This window comes from Zerene cesonia, chromosome Z, assembly GCF_012273895.1.
Source record: "Zerene cesonia ecotype Mississippi chromosome Z, Zerene_cesonia_1.1, whole genome shotgun sequence".
Taxonomy (NCBI): domain Eukaryota; kingdom Metazoa; phylum Arthropoda; class Insecta; order Lepidoptera; family Pieridae; genus Zerene; species Zerene cesonia.
The window spans coordinates 12,120,373-12,141,635 of record NC_052122.1 but is presented as its reverse complement, the minus strand read 5'-3'; the positions used below and the strand labels follow the sequence as shown (position 1 = coordinate 12,141,635).

General features: G+C 37.5%; 2 protein-coding genes and 1 long non-coding RNA gene across 7 annotated transcripts in view; 1 reads left to right on the top strand and 2 right to left on the bottom strand.

The window, feature by feature from the left end:
* LOC119835892 (facilitated trehalose transporter Tret1-like) overlaps window positions 1–3,537 on the bottom strand; it is a 32,974-nt gene extending 29,437 nt beyond the window's left edge. The window contains exon 1 of the mRNA XM_038360992.1: window positions 3,397–3,537. The gene's annotated coding sequence lies outside the window, so the exon portion shown is untranslated. The remainder of the gene's footprint in view (window positions 1–3,396) is intronic.
* A 2,332-nt stretch (window positions 3,538–5,869) lies between these two features.
* LOC119835777 lies at window positions 5,870–6,961 on the top strand. The gene is made up of 3 exons (XR_005288068.1): window positions 5,870–5,988; window positions 6,288–6,374; window positions 6,775–6,961. It is a non-coding gene; the product is annotated as an uncharacterized LOC119835777 (long non-coding RNA).
* A 1,181-nt stretch (window positions 6,962–8,142) lies between these two features.
* Window positions 8,143–21,263, bottom strand: part of LOC119835616 (insulin-like growth factor 2 mRNA-binding protein 1) — a 43,382-nt gene continuing 30,261 nt past the window's right edge. For 3 of the 5 annotated variants that reach the window (XM_038360546.1, XM_038360545.1, XM_038360547.1), the window contains exons 2-8: window positions 19,841–20,011; window positions 18,366–18,749; window positions 17,748–17,991; window positions 17,464–17,619; window positions 16,766–16,990; window positions 16,331–16,585; window positions 8,143–13,825 (exon numbers count right to left, since the gene is read on the bottom strand). In XM_038360546.1, coding sequence (XP_038216474.1) covers window positions 13,739–13,825; window positions 16,331–16,585; window positions 16,766–16,990; window positions 17,464–17,619; window positions 17,748–17,991; window positions 18,366–18,749; window positions 19,841–20,011 — 1,522 coding nt within the window. In that variant the 3' untranslated portion in view covers window positions 8,143–13,738. Of the gene's footprint in view, window positions 13,826–14,663; window positions 14,758–16,330; window positions 16,586–16,765; window positions 16,991–17,463; window positions 17,620–17,747; window positions 17,992–18,365; window positions 18,750–19,840; window positions 20,012–21,263 lie in introns of all 5 variants that reach the window. The other 2 variants (XR_005288065.1, XM_038360548.1) reach the window with 2 other exon arrangements.

The following is a 21,263-nucleotide window of genomic DNA, read 5'->3' as shown; positions in this document are numbered from 1 at the left end:
ACAGTTTAAATTAAGTTTTAGATTACACAGCTTCAAGCAATTGAAAAAATCTATGTTTCACATTGTACCATATTTCTTTTACTTGAATTTATACGTATTGCGTTTTTACTATTGGTATTTTCAATTGTAATTTGATAAATTATTTATTTATTTATTTAATGAAATCAATCGAAATTGTATAACTCAATGAAATGATTTGTATCTATAGTACATGCATTATGACTTTTTTGTATTGTTTTATGTTTATGTATCGATGTACAAATAAATAATTATACTAGCTTTTAACATCATCATCAGCCCATATTAACTATTGATTTTGGTTTATTATATAACCATTATAGTGCAATGTGTTAGAGCAGCCCACAATAATATATTTTCACTCTTTATTTCATCCGATTTCATAAAACCGGGGGATAAAAAATATATTGGCGAATGACATTTAAAATTTGGACGGGCTTCTAAATGAATGGCAGATTTAGTTGTCGCGATAAACACATCTGATGTAGTAAAAAAAAACACGAAATATTTGATTTGTGGTACACATTTAAAGACATTGGACAATAATAGGTGCCATATCCATAGCGCATCCTGGTGAAATTGTAGTAGTTGCCTTTAGGCAAACAATTGTACAAATGTTTATATGTTTTCAACTATATTGTCTTAAACATACGTGAAAATCAGCCGTAATCACTAAGTAATGTTTTCATGTACCTACACTGATCACGTGACACCTGGTAAGTGGCCGATAGCCCAACCAGCAGGCAGATATACGATCGTACTACATACTAACGGTTAATACTACTCAATCGCCAAAAAAAAAACTAGTTTTACAATTATATAAAAATATCACAGGTCAAAAATCTAAGCTCTTTGGTGCTTCGCTGTGTTATCTTTTTAGTCGCATAATTTTTTATATTCTTTTGCTTAATTCAACAACAGGTTTTACTTCAGACAGGAACATTGAACTATACTCATGCAGCTCTTAGAACTTTTTTATCCAATCAAAAGTTAATATTAGAAGTTGATAATTTCACCACACAAACACCAATTTTTAGTTCTAATGTTACGTTCGGACGCCTGGGAACAGTCGATTGTCGGTAACACAAAACGACTATATTCTCGTATTATAATGTGAAGACAATCATTTTTATGCAAACGAATGTACGAATCACAATTTTAGACAGCTAATAATCTCGCCAGTTAGATGATATTCGAACGGTTTTTTAAATCTTACAGATCATATACCCATATAAATAAAAATTAATCGCCAAATGTATTTATACTTAAGCGTAACACTCGACAACGGTACGACCAATTCGGACAATTGTTTATAGTCTATGTTGTGCGACAAAGGTTCTAATGGGGAGAAAAAACGTACCACGGGTGAAGCCGGGGCGGAGCGCTAGTTTTATAATAAACAAAAGAGTTGTTGTTCTGTGCAAAGTTGAATGTTTACTTGTCACAGACAGATAACATAATACTGTACTAGTACCTTCGGTGATGTACTCCTTATGACGATTGAATCAATCAATTTGCGAATCTAGTTTAAAAATACTTTTATGGAAATCTCCATCAGAGCTAAAATGACACCTTTGTATGTCTCTGACACATTTATATAAACGGTCTTGCGGGCTCTGTCTGATGGTACAAAAATGATTGCTTGAAGAAAAATACTACATTTAACTATATTTTAACACAAGTAAAAAAAACCGTGTTTAATTTTAAGGGGAACCAGCATTTCATACAAAATCATCAAAATAGGTTCAGTTTCATCAGTTCAATTGAAAGGTTTGAGGTATCAAGTCCTCCTTTTTTTAAGTCGGTACTTACGCCTAGGTAACATAATTTTAAACAGTTGTTAATCGAGATTTGCAACCGCTAGTGTTTAATTACTCGATATCTAATATTAACATAAAACCCAAAAAACAGTTAACAACAACACTTTAATCAGGTGATTAACAACCCCCCTCCCTCCTTCCCACTACCTCGCTAGCCAGTGACTACACCACTTTTTCAAAAACCAAATAAAATATTGAAGTCGATTACAGCTTAACTAAGTAAACGATGTAATGAATCAAACTAAACTATCAGCTCGGGAAACGTTTCGAACGTTTGAAGAGAACAACTTCAAACTCCAATTACGAGTACTAATTGTAGTGCTTATTTATTCAATGAGTCGTCGAAGCCACTGGCCACTAAAGCTTTCCGCACGCCGCTCGAGAGAAACAAAAAGTAGCATGGGTCCATCACCCATTGTCAAATTGGTCGGAGCCGGTTTAGCGGATTTGGCGAGAAAAAATTATTAAACGTATATCTTTGTTGTGTTTTCTCGCCCAACCGCCATTATCTCGTGCATTGATCGATATAGACTGACGTGTCAGCGTGATTTTGAATCTATGAACTATCTTTCCAGGAGCAGATCTTTGAATAAGGAATCACATAGATATTTATATACGTAACATTGTGTAAATATTTTATAGATAAAAATGTAATTGTGATAAAATTCATTGATTGATAAGTCTCGAAATCAGACAAGCCTCTCGCCCTTGGCCTTGTCCTAATTTCCGAATTGTTGAAAAATAAATTAAATCATAGATTAGGCTAAATAAAACACTTAACGACTTGTGACCCCGAACTCAATAATTTACAGTTTACTCATTTCTTATATCTCTTTAAGCATCCTTACTACGATCACATTAAATGAATTTACAAACCTACATATCTGACAGTTTTTCGTTTTAGTAGGTTAGTATGTTTGAATCTTTTGCTTCGATAGCAGTGCGATATCAATTGTGTAAGACGTTCGACATCTTGTCGACACGAAATTATGAGTCTACCTACACTTCTTCATGTTGATAAAAAATTTAAATGAACTTTCTTTTTAATCTATTTAGCTGATATGCCAGTAAGCATTTATTACACAAAAACCTTTCGAACGGCGAACATTCTGAATAGCATTGAGAAAATCGTTAAAAAATATAATTTCATGTTTTATTTTTTTTTAAGTACATAGTAACTATGATGTTAAATAAACCACTCTTGTGATAAAATATAAAAGATAGCAATTGGGTTATATAAATTTACAAATAAATCGCTATTGCAATGCATTCGCAAGAATCATGCACATTCATAATTTAAATTTAAGTATCGAAACGTTATCAAAATGTGATTTACTGCTTTAGGGACTAAAAATGAATTGATTAAATTATTAAATTCATCTAATGATTTAACTATTGCTAAATGTCATATGTGATCAATGCATAATTAAATAATAAAACTGTTAACATACACTGGTGATATAAATGAAAAATCCTTAAAGTAATATTATGATAAAAATAATTAATTTCCACCCTAGTCAAAATATACGCATATAATCAAATCGCAGAAATGACTTACCTTTACACGATCACACAACGAGCACGGACAAAATTGTAGGCGAGCTCCTCGCGCGACACCGAGTCACCTCTCAGCGGCTGCAAACAACTAATGACTAGGCACTAGGCAGCGGCTGCGGCAGGAGGGACTAGCGAGGCGCTCACTCCGGCCGCAACCACCATACCTTTACTTTTAATCTCATTGTCTCCTCACAACTAATTATGTTCACTAATATACATAGTACATTTGTTGGACGGTCGTTTAAATATCGTTTTTATCTAATTATTGACTTAACGGTATGGAACGTTAACAATGTATCAATTAGGGATTGATTACGATTACAAATATTTGCGCCAGATTCGTGACAATTTACCTATCTAACCCTCAACCTCATTGTATAATTAAGAATTAATTAGATTTTCTACGTAAGAATTGCAAATGAAGAAAGTAAAACTACTAAGAGAAAGATACTAATTGAGTAGGTAATTATAGCATGTTTAGATTTCAATGCATTTTTGTCAGGACGCTTAAAAAATAAAAGCAAAAGAAAATATATATTGTAAACATACAAATAAGTTACCTACTCTTGTTGAGTGCTCAAACAACGCAATCGTTGCCTGGTTTTAAGCGCTTATAAATAATCATTAAATAAAAGTTTGATTGCACTAGAGGGTTATTATTTGCATGGTTTACGAGCGTATTAACATGAACTAGCTAGACATTGTCATACTTTGCAGCATCTTTGGTTCACTTTTTGCCAATGTATATTTAGTTGTAAGTATTGCAATTACGTTGCCTTCCAGTCAGGTAGCCCAAAACGTTCACGATTACGTGGTAACCTGAATCCTGAGCGCCAGCACCCCTTGTCTCTAAGGACCCCGGCCAGTGAAAATTCCGACTATGTTGTCGCCTGTCGAGTTAAATGAAAATTCTTACGAGGCTTACTAGAATATAGAATACAGCAGAGGAAACCGGTATATCGAATTCACAAAACTTCGACGACATGTGACACCCGCCTGGCCAATTCGCAATTAGCCAGCGTGGTGGATTTTGGCCTAATAGAAGTGCAGTGGAAAAAAGTAAAATATATACCATTTTTTCAGACTCATTTACCTATCGAACTATTAATGTGTTATTAGCAGAACATCAAAACCCGATTCCATATTCACCCATACACACAATATATTTAAATATATATTTTGGATATTTGAGTTTGAGTTTGAATTTATCTACTGCGTCATATACGATAAGCAATTAAGTACCAAATACCTCGGTACGTTCATTCATCATCATTCATCATCACGGGTATACTGCAAATGTACCTATAACTAATAAAGTGGTTGTGTAAAACCTTTATAAGACTAAAAGAAGACTACAAAAAATCCCTTATATTATATTCTGTCGTTGCTTACAAAACTCGGAGAAACGACTCTTTTATACATTTCGCTTTAAACAACGTTACGAAAATGAAACGATAAAACATTTTACTGCAAACAGTTTGAAATAACAAGAGAAACATAAATGTATAAATGAAATGGCATTAAACGCATGGGAGCTGGTGGCGTTGTTTGGCGTACTGGCTGCGGCCCGCAGCGGGGCGGCTTCGCAGGAAGCGGACCCTCTGCAGCAAGCCCTCTTACTCGTGGATCTCTTGAAGACTGGTGACTAGCTACTGATATTTTAAGAACTTTATATCTACATAAAATTATCATGTCTGTAACCAAAGTTTTCCGAACGGCTTGTCCGACTTTTTAAATTTGTGCATAGTCGGTAATAGTCGGTATGTCTTAGAAAAACATCTTAAGCATACTTTATACTGGAGAACAACTAGCTAATTGTAATACTCATAGTAAGCATTATGCCACTGTAGAGTGGCATAATGCTTGAAATAAATGCCTATCAATGATTGAATCGTCGAGCAAAAATAGGAAAGTAGAATATCTAGTTACTAATTATTGCCTAAACCAATCGTAATAAAAAAAATTAGAAGAACGGAAGAATTTATGTAATAATGAGGCTAGTTACACTGCTTTAATTTGATTACAAATCTGCTGTATGAATAAAGCTTTTTTTTTTAATTTTTGACGAATTATAAAATAATTATTTTACTTCACCAGAATATACCAGAGTCAAAGAAGAGAACATTATTCTTCGCAAGCGGGAGCTTATGTCCCGAAGCGCTGTCGACGACGAAACCTGCGCTACGACTGAGCCCAATGAAACAACGTGTATGTTTTAAGTGCCCAAAATAAAATATATTCGTTAGTATAAAATAGTGCCAAGGACTCGATGAATAGAAAAATACGTATTGTTAACGATATAAATGCGAAAAATCTACCTGTTTTGTTATCAAGCTTCACCATAGCGCTAATTTTAATTTTAGCAATAGCAATACAGGCTTGTTTTCTGTGCTGGCAAGTTAATAATGACATTATAAACATTAAAAGAACTGTCAAATCTATAGGTACTTATTATTTTAAATATATTAATTTTACGGGTAGGTCATGAAGTCGTTGTGTTTTACCACGTAATTTCGTAACGATACATTTTTCTAACTACAATTACCTTCACATCAAGTCTTGGTTGCATGCGTTCTCTAAAATTATTTGCCAGGTATAAAATGGATTTCCATTGTTGAAATAATCATTGAAATAATCATTTATTCATTAATTGAACTCCCCTGTTTTTGTCTGCACTTACATCAGCACTGAAATCCTTCCAAATCAAGGCTTTACATAATATTTAATTTTTTATGACCTAAGTAGCATAATTTTAATTTATAATTTTATACTTAGTAGCTAGGCGTCAAAATTCAATTTCGTTTTTATTTTTATAAAAGTTATTCTATAATATTAAGATTCACCTCAACCTATTATAGATATGTAATGAAAATTTAATATTTTACTACTCAGCGCCGATAATAGACGGCAGGAGATCTGGAGTACAGCTTGAATACTTATTGACTCCCATTCCTGCAGTGCCACAAAGAAACCTCTATAGTGAGTCACATCATACTTACTTTTGATTTGTATCTGTCGGCGACGCATAATATTGCCGGCATACTTATTCAAAATGGATTTGGTCAAAAACACATTGTATCAATTTTAAAGAAATGTATGTACTCCTATAACTAATAATGGCTTCGTGACAGTTTTTATTGCAAATTCCAGCTGTGGGTGTGGCGTGAGGTGTTCAGAAGAGGGCGTAATCATTCACTTCTCAGGGGGAGTTTCCGCCCAACTCGCTATCCAATGACCAATGATTCCATTTGCTCGCCATAATATTGCAATTGTTTCTATATCCTACTTATAAATCGCGTAGTTATACTGCTCTTGTCCTTACAGTCGATGAGATAATGCTATGAAATCATGTAAATAATTTATTGTACGTTAATTTAAGAAAGCAGAAGACAAGAATACGAAGATGCATTCGGTCCACATCCTGGCGGCGACAACCCCAGATCGACTATAACTTCGTCTGCATTGCCAATAACGGAAACAACAAAACAAACAAGCAACAAGCAAACATCTATGGCATTGACAAGTGTAAGTGCAAGTAAATCGACGACTGAAGAGCAGTCAACAGCTACAGGTACACATTCCAAGGTCGATGTGAAAATCATAAATCCGGTGAAAAACGAGGTACCGACGAAAGATTTTGGTAAGCTTATTTTTAACATTTACACACAGGTTAATTATTTCAATTTTATAGGAGGAAGCTATAATTTACTTTACCAATTTATTTTATTCTAAGGCAAATCATAGTTACCAATAATATGCTAAACAATTTCAACAGGATATAAAAAAATCCGATTAAGTCACAAAATGGCACCCTCAAAAACAACCAGAGACCCGGTCGTGGAGCAGGTAGCGTCGGAAATAATGAGCGAAATGAAAGATTATAAAAGACCAAAAGTTAAGAAATATGCATTTTATTCTGCGCCACTCCTCAGCCCTAAAACCGAGAGAATGACTAAGTTTGAGAACTTCACCAGAGGTACAATGAGGATCCACCAGGCAACGAGCAAGCGGTATCCTTTACCACTACCAGAGAATAATGCATTCTGTTTCTTCCATCCGGACAGCGCTCTATGTCGAACTTTAATTTAAGATTTTTTTGTAGCATAAAATAATGGGCAGAATGAATTTTTATCATGGCGTATTTTCGGTGTTAGTAATAAAACGGGCATCATAATGATCATCATCTCGTAGTTCTAATTTTTCCTTTATAATTTAAGCGTAAGACGTAACCTAACAAACTATAATAACCTATAGCCCAAGTCATAAAATTAAGTTCCTTTTTTCAGCGAGATACCTACTCTCCACCTGGTTACCCGCACCCCTATTGTTGGCACCCAAATCTATTCCATTTAACCATTTATTAAACCAGGCATTTCATTGATATATACCTAATGCGGCTTGAGCAGGTTTCTATTAAGCATTCAATTAACTTTTTAAATAGGTAGGTAATTAACAACTAAAAAGTAGCTACTAGCAAGAATACCTATATGATACAAATTACTTTAAAGTATTTGATTCAATCATGTGGTCGAGGTTATATACCTCATTATTATTTAGTTTACTGGCGCCCTCATTGGCGCTGTAAATGAAATTTATTTAGCTTTCAGTACCTAAACAGAAAAAAAACACGGTAATTTCTACTAAAAATATTTGATAAAGAAAAACAAAATTACAATTGTAGAAGATCCACACACTCATAAAATTAGGAAAGGTGAAAAAAAAAAGGTGGTGAAATGAAAGTACAGAATAATTTTCATCGTTTTATTACATTAAGAAACCTAAATTTGACAATATTTTCCGTTACGGTGAAAATAGCATTCTTATACTATATTGAAATTTCAGTTTAAATTCAGTTCCCAAAAACATGCACAAAGATAATTATCATATTCATTTAGTAATATTGAGGTAGTTATTAGTTTCAGAACTTATACCAATTACAAAAATGGCTCTAAAATAACAGAAAAGAAAATTTGTGTGGTACATGTGAATTGTCGTGAACGTGAACGTAAACAAACTTACATGTTGTACCTGCGACCTAACGATATGAGAAGCATCACGACGCCGCGCGCCAACTAATACATACCGTAAACATTTATTTATTATTCAATATTACACATATTACATGCCATCCGTGACGCGTGCATCACTCGGAATACGCCTGATCAAGCACGCACAATCAAATCGAAAACCATTCGATCACACGCCAAATACACAAAATTGATTACACACATTACAAATTAAAGTATAATTAATGTAACAGTACAATCAACCAAACAAGAACGATAAAGTAATTAGGGAAAATGACATGTAAGGGTAAAGGGTGTAAAGGGTATTAAGGATATAAAGGGTAAGGAAAAGGAGGGGGGGGGGGGGGGGGATAGGACTGGCGGAGCGCGAGCCGGGCGGCAGGTGTAGTTCAGTCTCGGGCCGCCCGCCCGCGCCCGCCACAACTTAACACTACTTCACAACGATACAATAAACTAAAAACTATTCATTTCTGCTTGCTAAACGAACAAATCATAATGAGGCTAGCATTACGACTCCTGCTTTACTTGGAAGGAATAACCACACGCCTATATGTACACTTGTCCTGCCGCGCGGCTGGCTCCGCGCTCAGTCCTAACTGCTTCTCATTGTTTGCGTCATCTCGATTGGTCATACCGCGCGGCGGCGGAATGCGCTGGCGCACCGCGCGCCCCACGCCTCGGGGCGGCGCTGGCGGCGCGCATTTCGCCGCCGCTTGTACGCCTACATAACCTCATGCCTCGATAAACGAAAACTCACCAAATCACTAAAATAAAATTAAAAACACCCTGCGAAATCGCATTCGGTGGTTGAAAAAACTATATCGCGGCTTTAGCGCTAGTGCTGATAATAATTAAATGTGTGAACGTTTCGGGTCTGGAGGCTATGTGTCCCATATTGTTTAAGTGGTGCAGTTTGGGTCCTGCCCGCTGACGACGCACTATCCCCCCTCGGGGTTAGTGACGCCATGACGAATATAAAAATACATTATGGAATGTGTGTCAAGTATTGAGCCGACATTTCGGCCAAACGGAACACTGTTGTTATAATTTAAGTACGCATCTTTGTACTAATACTAAAGGAGGAAAAACGAATACATGTTGTATGGAACGTAGTTACAATAATTTTGACCGGCGTGAAAGCGCTGGCTCGTCAGAATCAAACTCGGGAGTCCATTACACAGTGTATTGTCGCAACTTTATACAAACCATTTAAAATATACTTTATTGTCAATATTTGGAACATATACTTGTTCCGTTGATTTGCCATATAGGGATCACAACAAAGCTTAGTTGATCATTTGAAATAATTAAAAAATAGGCGTGTACCAAGTACTCGATTACGAAAAATGATTTAAATGAATATTTAATAGTCATACCATAATTTTGTTCCATAGAAATAAACTTTGATGATTGATATTAAATTTATATGATGAATGAGCCAGCGAAATCAAACAGAATCTCATCAAAACGTGCACATCACAGAAGGGAATGCGCGCGTCAAACGACCAAAGCTTATCACCATAAGCTCGCCGGGACTTCCAATAAGAACTGACGGCCACCCCCTTCTTACAACTTATATTCGTTATTCCACAACGCGTGCCCGCGCATACGCAATTTAATGTAGTAATGTAGTAAAAGCAAAAATCATAAAAAAAGAATTGACGGGCAACGCGTTGCATAATTTATGATTTGTACCGATCTTTATCCAATTCCGATTTTATATAAATTTCATTCATAATGTAGTACATACAAAAAAATATTATATTACATAGCAAAGTCTAATTCAAATAATTCAAACAAGTGTGCGAAGATTTTTTTGATCAATATCATGGGTAGTCATTATCTTTCATTTCATTAGTTTTGATTTCATTTCATTTCATTTTATTTTATGTCAACATTGCGTTCGATCAACACGGAAAATATAACAAATAAACATCATATTCATCATGATTTGGATGCTATTTCAAATTTTATATAAATTTCACTGATAATGTAATACATACAAAATTATTATTATTTCATAGCTAATATCTACTTCAAACAAGTGTGCAAAGTTTTATAGATCAATAAGTTTGCGTAGTTAAGTTTAATTTATAGACAACATTGCGTTCGATCAACGCAGAATATAATATGACAAATAAACTGCATAATTATCATGATTTGGATGTTCTTTTCGTACAGGGTATACATAGCAACGTTGACCGGCACTAAGAGGGCGTACATAATCGCCGAGAAGTGGATTTGTACTAGTATGTAAGTACAAGTTGTTGTGAGCAGGCGCGCGCCTTCCGTCAACATGTCCGGTTTGAGTTGTGACTGACAAACTGATCGATCACGTTTTTACATAGCACTGCCGCGCCTGGGAACACAGTGGGATGCGATACACTTTATACAATAATTGAACTGAAATATTTATCTCTCAGTCACATCGAGTTTATTTTGCAATTATTTAAATATGTTCGATTACAAATTGTTCAATCCCACTTTATTACCCAAGCGCAGTGCAACGGTAATTTTCGAAGTCCAATTGCGAGATTTATTAATAATATCTGGAAGTGGTTTGATACAGCGAGATCGGCGCTTCAGAGTGATTTTTACATTTCACAGAGATACTCATTAAATATATTATGATAAATTGAACATTAAATAATCAAAATAAGAACTACTAACATAAATAGTTTATTTCTAGAATAAGCTATTTATTTATGTAATAATATTATAAAAAAATAAAATTGGTATGTTTTCCTTATTGTATAGGAATACAAAGAGACTCTGTGAAACGCAAACGCCACAAGTAGGTGTAGTGGAGCGGGCAAGTCCTGTAACTACTCGGATAGCTGGTTTTTGTGTTCGGAGCTTGCTGCCACCTAACTAATATACACTAACTTACATAAGATGACAAGATCGAAACTAGCACGTGAAACATCCAGTTCCACAACTTCCATATATTATTATCACATTCATAAATATAAACATCTAAGCTTTCCAATTTTGATATCATTCACTTAAATCTTAATCTCACAATATATCTCCCTTGGCACAATAATAACACAAATACTACACTCGCATCAAGCGGCGCCGCGCTCGCTCGCCGGCGGGCCGCGGCGCGCCTGCAGCGGTCGAGTCGCGCGTTCCAAACGCGTCTTTTATTTCTTTTATCGCCCAATTGGCGGTTGTTGGGTGGGAATCGGTACTTGAGTGAAACTCGCTTCTCATGTTGACTTATCATTCGAGGAATCGTTAATTCGCGGTCAAATCGCAAACACTAGTATCAAATAACAGCTGCAAGCGCGCGGCGCGGGCGAGTACCCTAGAAACGCGACGACACAAAAAAAACCGTTATAAAGCTAACAAAATTATAAAGAAAACGATCAACAAATGTCACTTACAAATTAATCGTAAACCAGCAGTCAACGTCCAACAATCACTAGACGGTATTAACAATACCAATATCGTGTGGAACGTATAATGTGGCGGGCGCGGCCGTCGGCGCGGGCCGAGGGCCGCGGCAGGCCTTCAGGTCCAGGTAAAGCGAAAACAGTAGAGCATCATCGCCATAATCCATTAACGAGCCTCAGTAATGCAACTAATCCATCCCGAGTTGTTAAAACCCACACACCGTATGTATCTTATGTAACAGATTAATCTATCTCAATAACGAAACAAAATACACGTCTGTATAATTGCATTGTCTACTTAACACTTGTATAAGAACTTAATATGGATAACTATTGCAATGTAACCATCGGATATATATATATTAACGGTAAGAAAACAATCTAACAATTATATATCTCATTGGGTCAACTGTTTATATGAAAAATAATTGTATATGAAAAGTATATATAGTTATATATAATAGTCTTCAACATGTATAATTGCGGAAAGATTAATATTTATTTACTACTAGTTTAATAGTTAATACATCGATCAACAACGAGCGAGAGGACTCCTTGCTATTTACAAGCGCGCGCTCCGGTCTTAATATCGTCAGTTATAGAATTCACAACTTCTAAACAGATATATGTATAATATAGACATATAATGTAAAGGTGTGTCCCCACCGGCGTTTGAGACGCATAGGCGAATACAAAAATATCAACACGGTAGGGACATAGCTTTACGATATTAAAAAGTTATTAGTAGGGCCGACGTATCCGAAGTTACGTGCGATTTTTAATCCTAACTAGATTTTACGCAAGATACCTATACAATTATATTCTACACTTAGAATAACATCTGTTTATATCTGAAAGCTTTATAAATGCAAGTCGAGCCGGTGCGTTCAACAGCTGAAAAGCGCGTCAGCGCGTAAGGTAGGTATGAAAATTCTAACAATTTCAATTCTGGTCGGTTCCGCGACAATTAATAATCGCACTAGACAATTCTAGCAAACCACGAACATGTATTGGAGGTGGCAACTTGTTATACTGCGCGCCAAATAACTAGAACCTTCGCAGTGATCGATTTTTTAATCCCGAATATATTCGAAATTGTGGTTGAAACAGAGTTATGTAATTTTCCAAGTATACATTGCAACTAAAAAAAAGATGAAATTTATACAATACTGTTCTCAAGTCTGAGGAAATACTTCACATCAACCGTTTTAAATAAATTTGTACACTTTCGTGTATTTATAATACCAAATGATTACACGTAAACTCAGTTCCAACTTTGACATCAACCCATTCTGCTTATGAATAATGTTAAATATTAACCTTAGAAGTTAATACATCAAAATAATTCATAATCAAATTGAGTTGGTGCATATGTGAAAACTAAGCAAATACCAATCTTTTTATTCAATCTATCTAACAATCAATACAATCAACATAACTGGCCAACATTGGAAATATTATTGACTTATGGATAATTGTAAATAGATTGAATTACAAAGTTTGGTAAAAGACTGGTCTATAATATCTATCTTTAATTACTTAAGATACTCCAATAGATAGGTTATAAATAAATTATAGATACATTTTATAGTTACCAATCATTAACACAAATTCACACCTACCAATAACCAGTATATAAACCCAATTGAGAATTCGTGTGAAATTGTATGAGACGGGTCAATTGATTGAGAGTGCATTGAAACCATTGATAACATGCATATGCTTTTAAGATAGGCGAAACACTACTGGTTATGGAGGGTGCTATTGAAAATAGTTGAATACAATCCATCCGCAATCACTGCATAGGTTATCCTGCAACGTGTGAAGGGAGGGGTTGCGCGAGGAGCGCGTGCTGAGCGTGGGGTCGGCGCTACAACGGATACGGCGGTCCCCGGCGAGTGTGCGGGCTGGCGGGCGTCTACTGTGGCGGCGGCTGAGCGGCGCGGCGGTGGCGGCCCGGCGCGCTCGCTTGCGCCACCATCGCGCGGATGCGGCGCTGCGCCGACTGCAACACACACGCACGCGTCAGCGAGCGGGCTCCGCCGACAACGCGCAACGCCGGCGGGCCTCGACCCTCACGCACCGAACAACCCAATTGTTAAGATTCACATTATATTGTTTTACGTTAAACAATATTAAGCTTCTTCGTTACAATATTAAATTATAAAGAACAATCGTATGTACGAAAAACAAACAGCAGTAAATTAAAACAATTTTAGGTTGCTCTGTGCAAGAGGGGTTCATATAATAATTATTCTGTCGACGTCACGAGTGTAAGACATCCATCATGTCTAAATATGAATATGTTTAGTACAGAAATTATCTTAACAAAGTAAGGACACTAGTTTCGCAAGCAAATTAATGTGTGCACTATGTATTGTAGAATTTCGTGACGCGGCCATAAACATGTTTTACATATAAGTGAAAACGACTTTTTTTTCGCACTGCATTTCAAATTAATATTATAATTCTTTTTACACAGTATTAATTCACTTATATTTAAAACAGTCTAAAATACAAAAAGCGCGCTAGCCAATATTCCTAACAATTAATACAAGATTACACTGTAGTGTATTGTATACAGGAATCACAAATACGATTATCGTAGGATTTTCAGTAGCTGTATCGTGTAATGTCATTGATGAAGAGTATCTGGTCAAAAGAAAAACCTTTCCGAACGCAACCCATTCTATTCTAATACAACATACCACACAATTCACTTATTAACATACTACCACATCCATCCACACGCGTAGTAACCAAGTCCACGGTCGATAAACACTTAAAATACAACAATAAAAACATTCGCCGATTTCGCTGAATACAATGGAACGGAAACTTACCTAATGCGACGTCCTAAATGGAATTTCATTGTCAACCGTGGTCAAATCGGATGCCAATGGAGGCCAAGCGCGTTCACCCGCCATCTGGTGGCTGCTACAAAACGTAAAAATTATTATGCCACAGTGAGTCGCCGGTAACATAACACTTCGCAACGCCAGCAGTCCCTTAATTACTTATTTTATACTTATCTTAACGCCTCCGTCTTCTATCTTCTCAGTTGGACTTGGCACTAGCTACATTCTCTCTCTTTCATACTGCATAAATTACACTTGCCTTCATACTCTTAGCATTCATTCATCGCATATGTCAATATAAGACAATCAACGCGACTTGTGACAATAAAATTCATGCAGTCCTCAATACATAATAAAATGAAAAAAGAACAGAAAATTGCAAAAATTATTATTAATCGAAAGTCGTTCAGTGTGGACAAGAGTACTTAGTAGTAAGTGTAGTTTGCAGTTGTGTTGATGTACAAACAAATGTGACTTGGTAAACTGTTATTATAAACTTATTAAGTTTTCAGAATTATTTTAGTCGATTTTTTTTATAAAATCGCGAAAATACGAGTTTCGTGTTACACGAAATAAATAATATGTACATAATTTTGATTAATTGGTAAAGCTTACAGTGAACAAAAAATCTTCACTACCGATTGGCTAGGTTACACACAAGGCTAGTTTTTCAAGGAAGGAAGCTAACCAGTCTTCATATCTGAGGTAGTAAAGCTAGTTTACAACGCAGGATAGTATTAGTAGTAAATTAGTATAATTTCTTTTTTTTTTTGGATAATATTGGCCCCCACTTTATGTCCCTTAAGCCACCGCCGAAGCTAGTTCTCAGTTGGCTACATGTGTGAGCAGGAACCATGCAGTGTTTATTTAATCGTGACGCTCCTTCGAGGGCAAAAACTTTACAATACTAAGGAGTAACAATAGTAAGGAGATAGAAGGGCCAGGTGAAGGACAGTTACAGTTAGTAGTGTTGTATGACAATCACGTTTATCCATTTAAACACTTTTTCTGTCAAATATACATAGATATCTATATTTTTTTCGAATGTTGTTCATTTTGAATGTTTTGTCGCAAGATTGCATTTAAGTCGATGGATTAGTACTAACTTAAATATAATTCACTAACCATCACAAACAAAACTTGACTAGACAAAGGTCAGCCAGCCTAGGCAAATAGAATTAAAAACTAAACTAACTAACTAAACTAGCCTGGTGTCTGGGCTTTCAAAACTAGCTTTATATATACCGGACTGACATAACGTATTTGAGTTACCAATTAAGTAGTTTCTAATTGATACCATCAAGATTTTATATTTATAAAAAAGTAACGAAACCTATGATAAGCTATGCTAACAATTCACGACTACAAACATACAGATGTGTCGAATATTTAATATTGCTATTTATGCATGTAATGCAATAGACAGGAAATTCAATAGATGGGCGTGTATAGTGTACACGTCGGAGATTAAATATTAATAGTCGGAACGAAATAAATGCAATAGATGAATGAAATTAACTAGTATTATGTGATATCTAATAAATACGAAAAATTCTTTCTTCTCTTTCTTTTTTTCTATCTTTAAAGGGAAACTCATTCGTCGCATAAAGCGTCATGTCCGCAACGCAATCGCAAATGGCGGCGGGCCATACCTGCACGCTGTAGAAGGGTCCGACGATGTGCACGGTGGTCTCGTGGTCGTGCGCCGCGTTGGCTGGCTGCGGCTGCTCCGGCAGCTTGATCAGCGAGCCGGTGACGCGCTGCAGCTCGCGCACGTTCTGTCCACCCTTGCCGATGATGCGCCCCACCTGCGACGAAGCCACCACGATTTCCACTGTCAGCCGCACGTCGTCCGAGCCGGACATGAAACCCTCCTCGCGCATCTTCTCGAAAATCAGGTACTGCGCCTGAAATGTTTAAGAGATGCATTAGATTAAATGACGCAGTCTTATTTTAAGTACATGTTGGTCTTTGTATAAAATTAGATACTTTAGAAATTTTATTACGCTGCTTTTAAATTCATGAAGTTATAAATAATTTAATAACTATATAGCAAGGTTTACAGTTGGAAAACTTCCAGTCGGTACCTTCCACTGCGCCTCTGGGCTGCCAACAATGGTGACCTTCCTCTCCTGTTGAGCGGCGGCGGCACCCGCACCTGCACCAGCGCCAGCGCCTTCGCCCTTGTCCTGCTCCAAGGGTGCGATTTTCACGGACGCATTGCTGAAGCGAATTATGTTGCGAATGTGCGAGCCCTTAGTGCCGATGATCGCGCCTACCGCGTTATTTGGGATGTACAGATATGTGGTTTCCTGTCGACAAATAATTCTCAATTTTATGATTTTCCATTCTCTTAAGATCGTCTTTCGTTAACGTTTTAAATTGTAGGGATATGATAACTGTACAAAGAGAATCAACAATCAACAACAACAATCAACTCATTATTTTGCTCATTTTCAAATTCAGTAGCAATTATAAAATTGTACATAATAATTTTCTATTGTCAGTGTGTGTCGTGTCGTCGTCGTCGAGTAGTGAGTCATCAAATTCGCAGTATAACTCATGGATGTAACTATACTCGGAATGAATCACACCATAATGATATTCAAGTATGCATAAAGCATATGTGCAGGCGGAAAGGGTTTTGATCACTTTCTAAATATTCGATCGCAAACAATAATGAAGTTGTAATAAATAAAATAAAACACCAAAATAAAACAGTATGACTGCATAGTTAGGTTATTTTGAATAGAAAAGCACTAAATAAAAGTTGCGGTGGTGTCACCTGCGAGTCGCCGGCGCCTTGCTGCGCACCGCCCTGGCCGGAAAGCGGAGCGTAGATCGGAGGCGGGAACGGCGGTGGTGCGCCGCAATAGCCGCGCGTCGACATCATCGCCATAGGATGCAGCCCAGGGAACATTATGCTCTGCGGTGCCAGCACCTGAACACACACGCGTTACATTTGTATTATTCCCATAATTATTTCATATTACATTATCTTTTTGCATAAGAGAGCTAACCGCCAAATTAAAAAGTAACAAATAGACTTTAAATTAAATTAAACCCTACCTGCAGATCATTCTCGTAACTTTGACGCAGCTTAGCAGAAATCTGCGACTCGGCCTTAGCCATGTTCTCGATGGTGCCCTTGACGGTGATGATGCGCTCCAGGTTGAAGCTGTTGATGTCGTTAATGGACGACACAGTGATCTTGGTGTCAGTCTCTTGCATGATGCGCTTGATTGTGTTGCCGCCTTTGCCAATGATGCGGCCAATCAAGTTGTTATGCGCAAGAATCTTCAGGCATATCTCACTGCAAACCGGACAAGTGCCAATTTAATAACCCCCATAATCCATACTAATATTACGTATATCGTAAGCTTGCGATATTTATTTATACGAAATTATTTATTTTGGCTTTGTTTGGGCCACCGCTGCGTGTCGGTCGATAAGTGTCATCCGTTGCTAAATAATTCAGTGGAACTTTCAAGTAATGAAACCTCACCTTGGGCGTAATAGGCTACGGAGGGGCGACAGCGTCCAAGTGCCAATACCACATAATTGTCAGTCATAAAATCAATGGGAAGAATGAGGTTATCATATTTCATGGTAACAAGTACTAACGTCGAAATATATTTAACATCAGTTACCTGAAATAAAAATAGTAAGTATAATAAATGTACAAACCCCTTATTAGTGTTGTTGGCCTCCTGCTGCATTACTTCGAGAATGCGCTTGCATGCATTTGTGCAGTTCTCTGGGTTGCCGTAGATAGTAATCGCCTTCTCCGAGGAGCCGACGTTATCCTTGCGGTGCACATCGACGCGGGCGCGGCTCTGCTGTGTGATGAGGCGAATGGTACTGCCCTGGCGGCCAATGATGGCGCCCACCATGTCGCTCTGCACCAACAGACGCAGCGGGAAATCGGTAGGACGCGAGCCGGTGCCTGGCACGCCGCCGCCGCGGCCGCCACCGGGCCTGCCGCGCCTTCCGCCCCGCGCGGGCCCCTCGGCCGGCTCCACCTTCATCCGGCTGCCCTCCAGCTCGAATCCGTTCAAGAGATTAATAGCCCTGCAAATACACACGTGCCAATATCTGATCTAGACGCCGCATAACACGACTACTCGAGTACATCTCACGCAACTCTAGACGTAATACTAATTTTGATTCTCTTTGGTTCTAAAAACATCTATATACTATTTTAAATATTGATTTAATTTTCCAATATCCCATTACATTAGTTAATACTTATTTTGTATGAATTTTTTACAGGTCAATTTAACATACAACAACACATGTATAATGATTTTTATCCCGAGCGCGGTGAGCGAAATCCGAAAAAACTAAAATAAGGTGCCAGTCGATTTCGATCAAAACTAGAACTGCAAATATAGTTAACTTAGTAAGTTTGTGAAGTTATGTTATTTGACTTAAGAGGATTTGTACCCTAATAGAGACACCTTCGCTAGCTTTATTGTACAATTACTTGTTTTATTTTTTAAAATTAACAGACAAAAAATGAATCTTACAATATTGATCATACAAAAATATGATTACGCAGTTTTAGTTTTCATTATCAAAGTCGGCATCGTGACTTGTTTTCAGCGTTTTTCTACATTTTTCGGATTTCGCCTATCTCACCCATTGAAATTTTTATCCTCTATACTTGTTACTTAATTTATTTCATAATATAATTCGACAAAACATCAAATAGCATGCGGTTTTATGAAAAAGTAAAGACAACACTGGGGACAATTAAAAAAAGTAAAAATTCACAACATGCACATTAATTTTTAATCAACTTCTTAAAAAGGAGGAGGTTCAATGCTCGTCCGCACCTTTTTTTTTTCCTATTTATCTCTTCATTTAAATAAAAGTTACCCTCATGAAGTATTACAACTTCAGTTCACATACATTTTCATCCAAACACAAATACACAAACGTCGCCAAAAACTTAAATTCAAAAACTATCAATATAATATATCATAATCCGTAAGGGATTACCATGACCATGATCCAACACCACATTTCCCATCACCAAGTCATGCAATTGATAGCGCAAAAGAGCGCAGTTATAAAGCACAGAGTTGAAGATAGCAGTGTACATAAGCACAGAAAGTGGAAGAGAAATTCATGCAGTGTCAAGCGGGGCCTATACTCACTGCTGTGCCTGTTCAGGGGTTTCAAAGGTGATGTACACCGCTTGGGTGTTCGCATCGCGCGAGATGGCTTTGTCGCAGTGCTGCACGTTGCCGTACTGTAAGAGCAGTGGCTCGATGTTGTCGAACCGAACGTGCAGGGGCAGCCCACTGATCAGCACTTTTGACGACCGGCTGTGACAAGCGACATGACCATTGATAAATATGCACTTTGCATATGAGGTCGGCGGCGGCGCGTATCGCCCACGCGTACAATGCCAAATCACTCAATTACTTAAACAAAATACTGATAACTCGAGTATGAATGGAAACATTAATTAACTCAAGTGCATACACAGTAGTTTATCATTCAATTAATCACTTAGTTGTTATGTCGTAAACGTTATGAAATGTGGAAATTTGACCTCGGTTCAAGATATGCAAGTCGTGTGGACATTGATTGTGAACACAAATTTCAATCCAATGTGTGTGAAAAGCGCAATCATCATATGCTCGTATCGTGTACGCACATCAGAATGCGGCGGGTGTGCGGCAAGGGGGGCGCGGGCGGCGGACTGCAAGCGAGCGATACGCGACCCTACTCACAAAATGGCGGAGCCGGAGATGACATCACCGAGCGCCGGCCCCTGCTCGCCCCGCGCCTTCACCCCGCCCGCCATTCACAAGTCGTAGTGGGTCGCCCGCGACAAGTGACCCCTCGTAGTGCGTTTACCTACATTCTCTTACTATGTATGTCTACGATCATCGCATCCACACGCCTTATCACTTTAACATATCTAGTTACACCGCGTTGACTAATACTTCGATACAGATCCAATATGCATACGACCTAATGCAAATACTTTTAACAACTAGAACCATCGGAGACTTTACTTAGCAACAAGCTGTCACAAAACGTATGCGAAATATAATACCGTTTACAAGCGGCCGCGTCCGGTACAGTTACGCGCGATCCTGATGGATTGTTTTTCGTTAAGGACGTTGAAAAACTTAGCAATTGGCAAGGAATTTGTTGGTATGTCAAGGTATCGATATTTCAAACCTGTGCACGAAGGAATGTACGTGTCTGTACCTAAAATGTACATAGAGCAAGTTCAGCACTAATATACTACGATTCCGCCCATTCAACACAATAGCGCGTGTTCCCCAAGAGCACTGCGAATGGTCCACGAGGGGCGGAGCACTATTTAACCCTAACTATTCAGTACAATGCGCTGTTAAGATCGCTTTTCACATAACCGATGTAGGTCATGTGATGTTAGTTTTATTTACCTAGAACATACAAAGAACTCCACACAAGAATTATGCGAGACGTAAAAATCCTCTCGGTTGGTGTAATTTTTAACTCGCTCGCTATTTGAAATTCCGACTTGCTAAAGTTCGTTTCAGCATAGTTCTAATTACAATTTTCAGGAAAGGAACATTC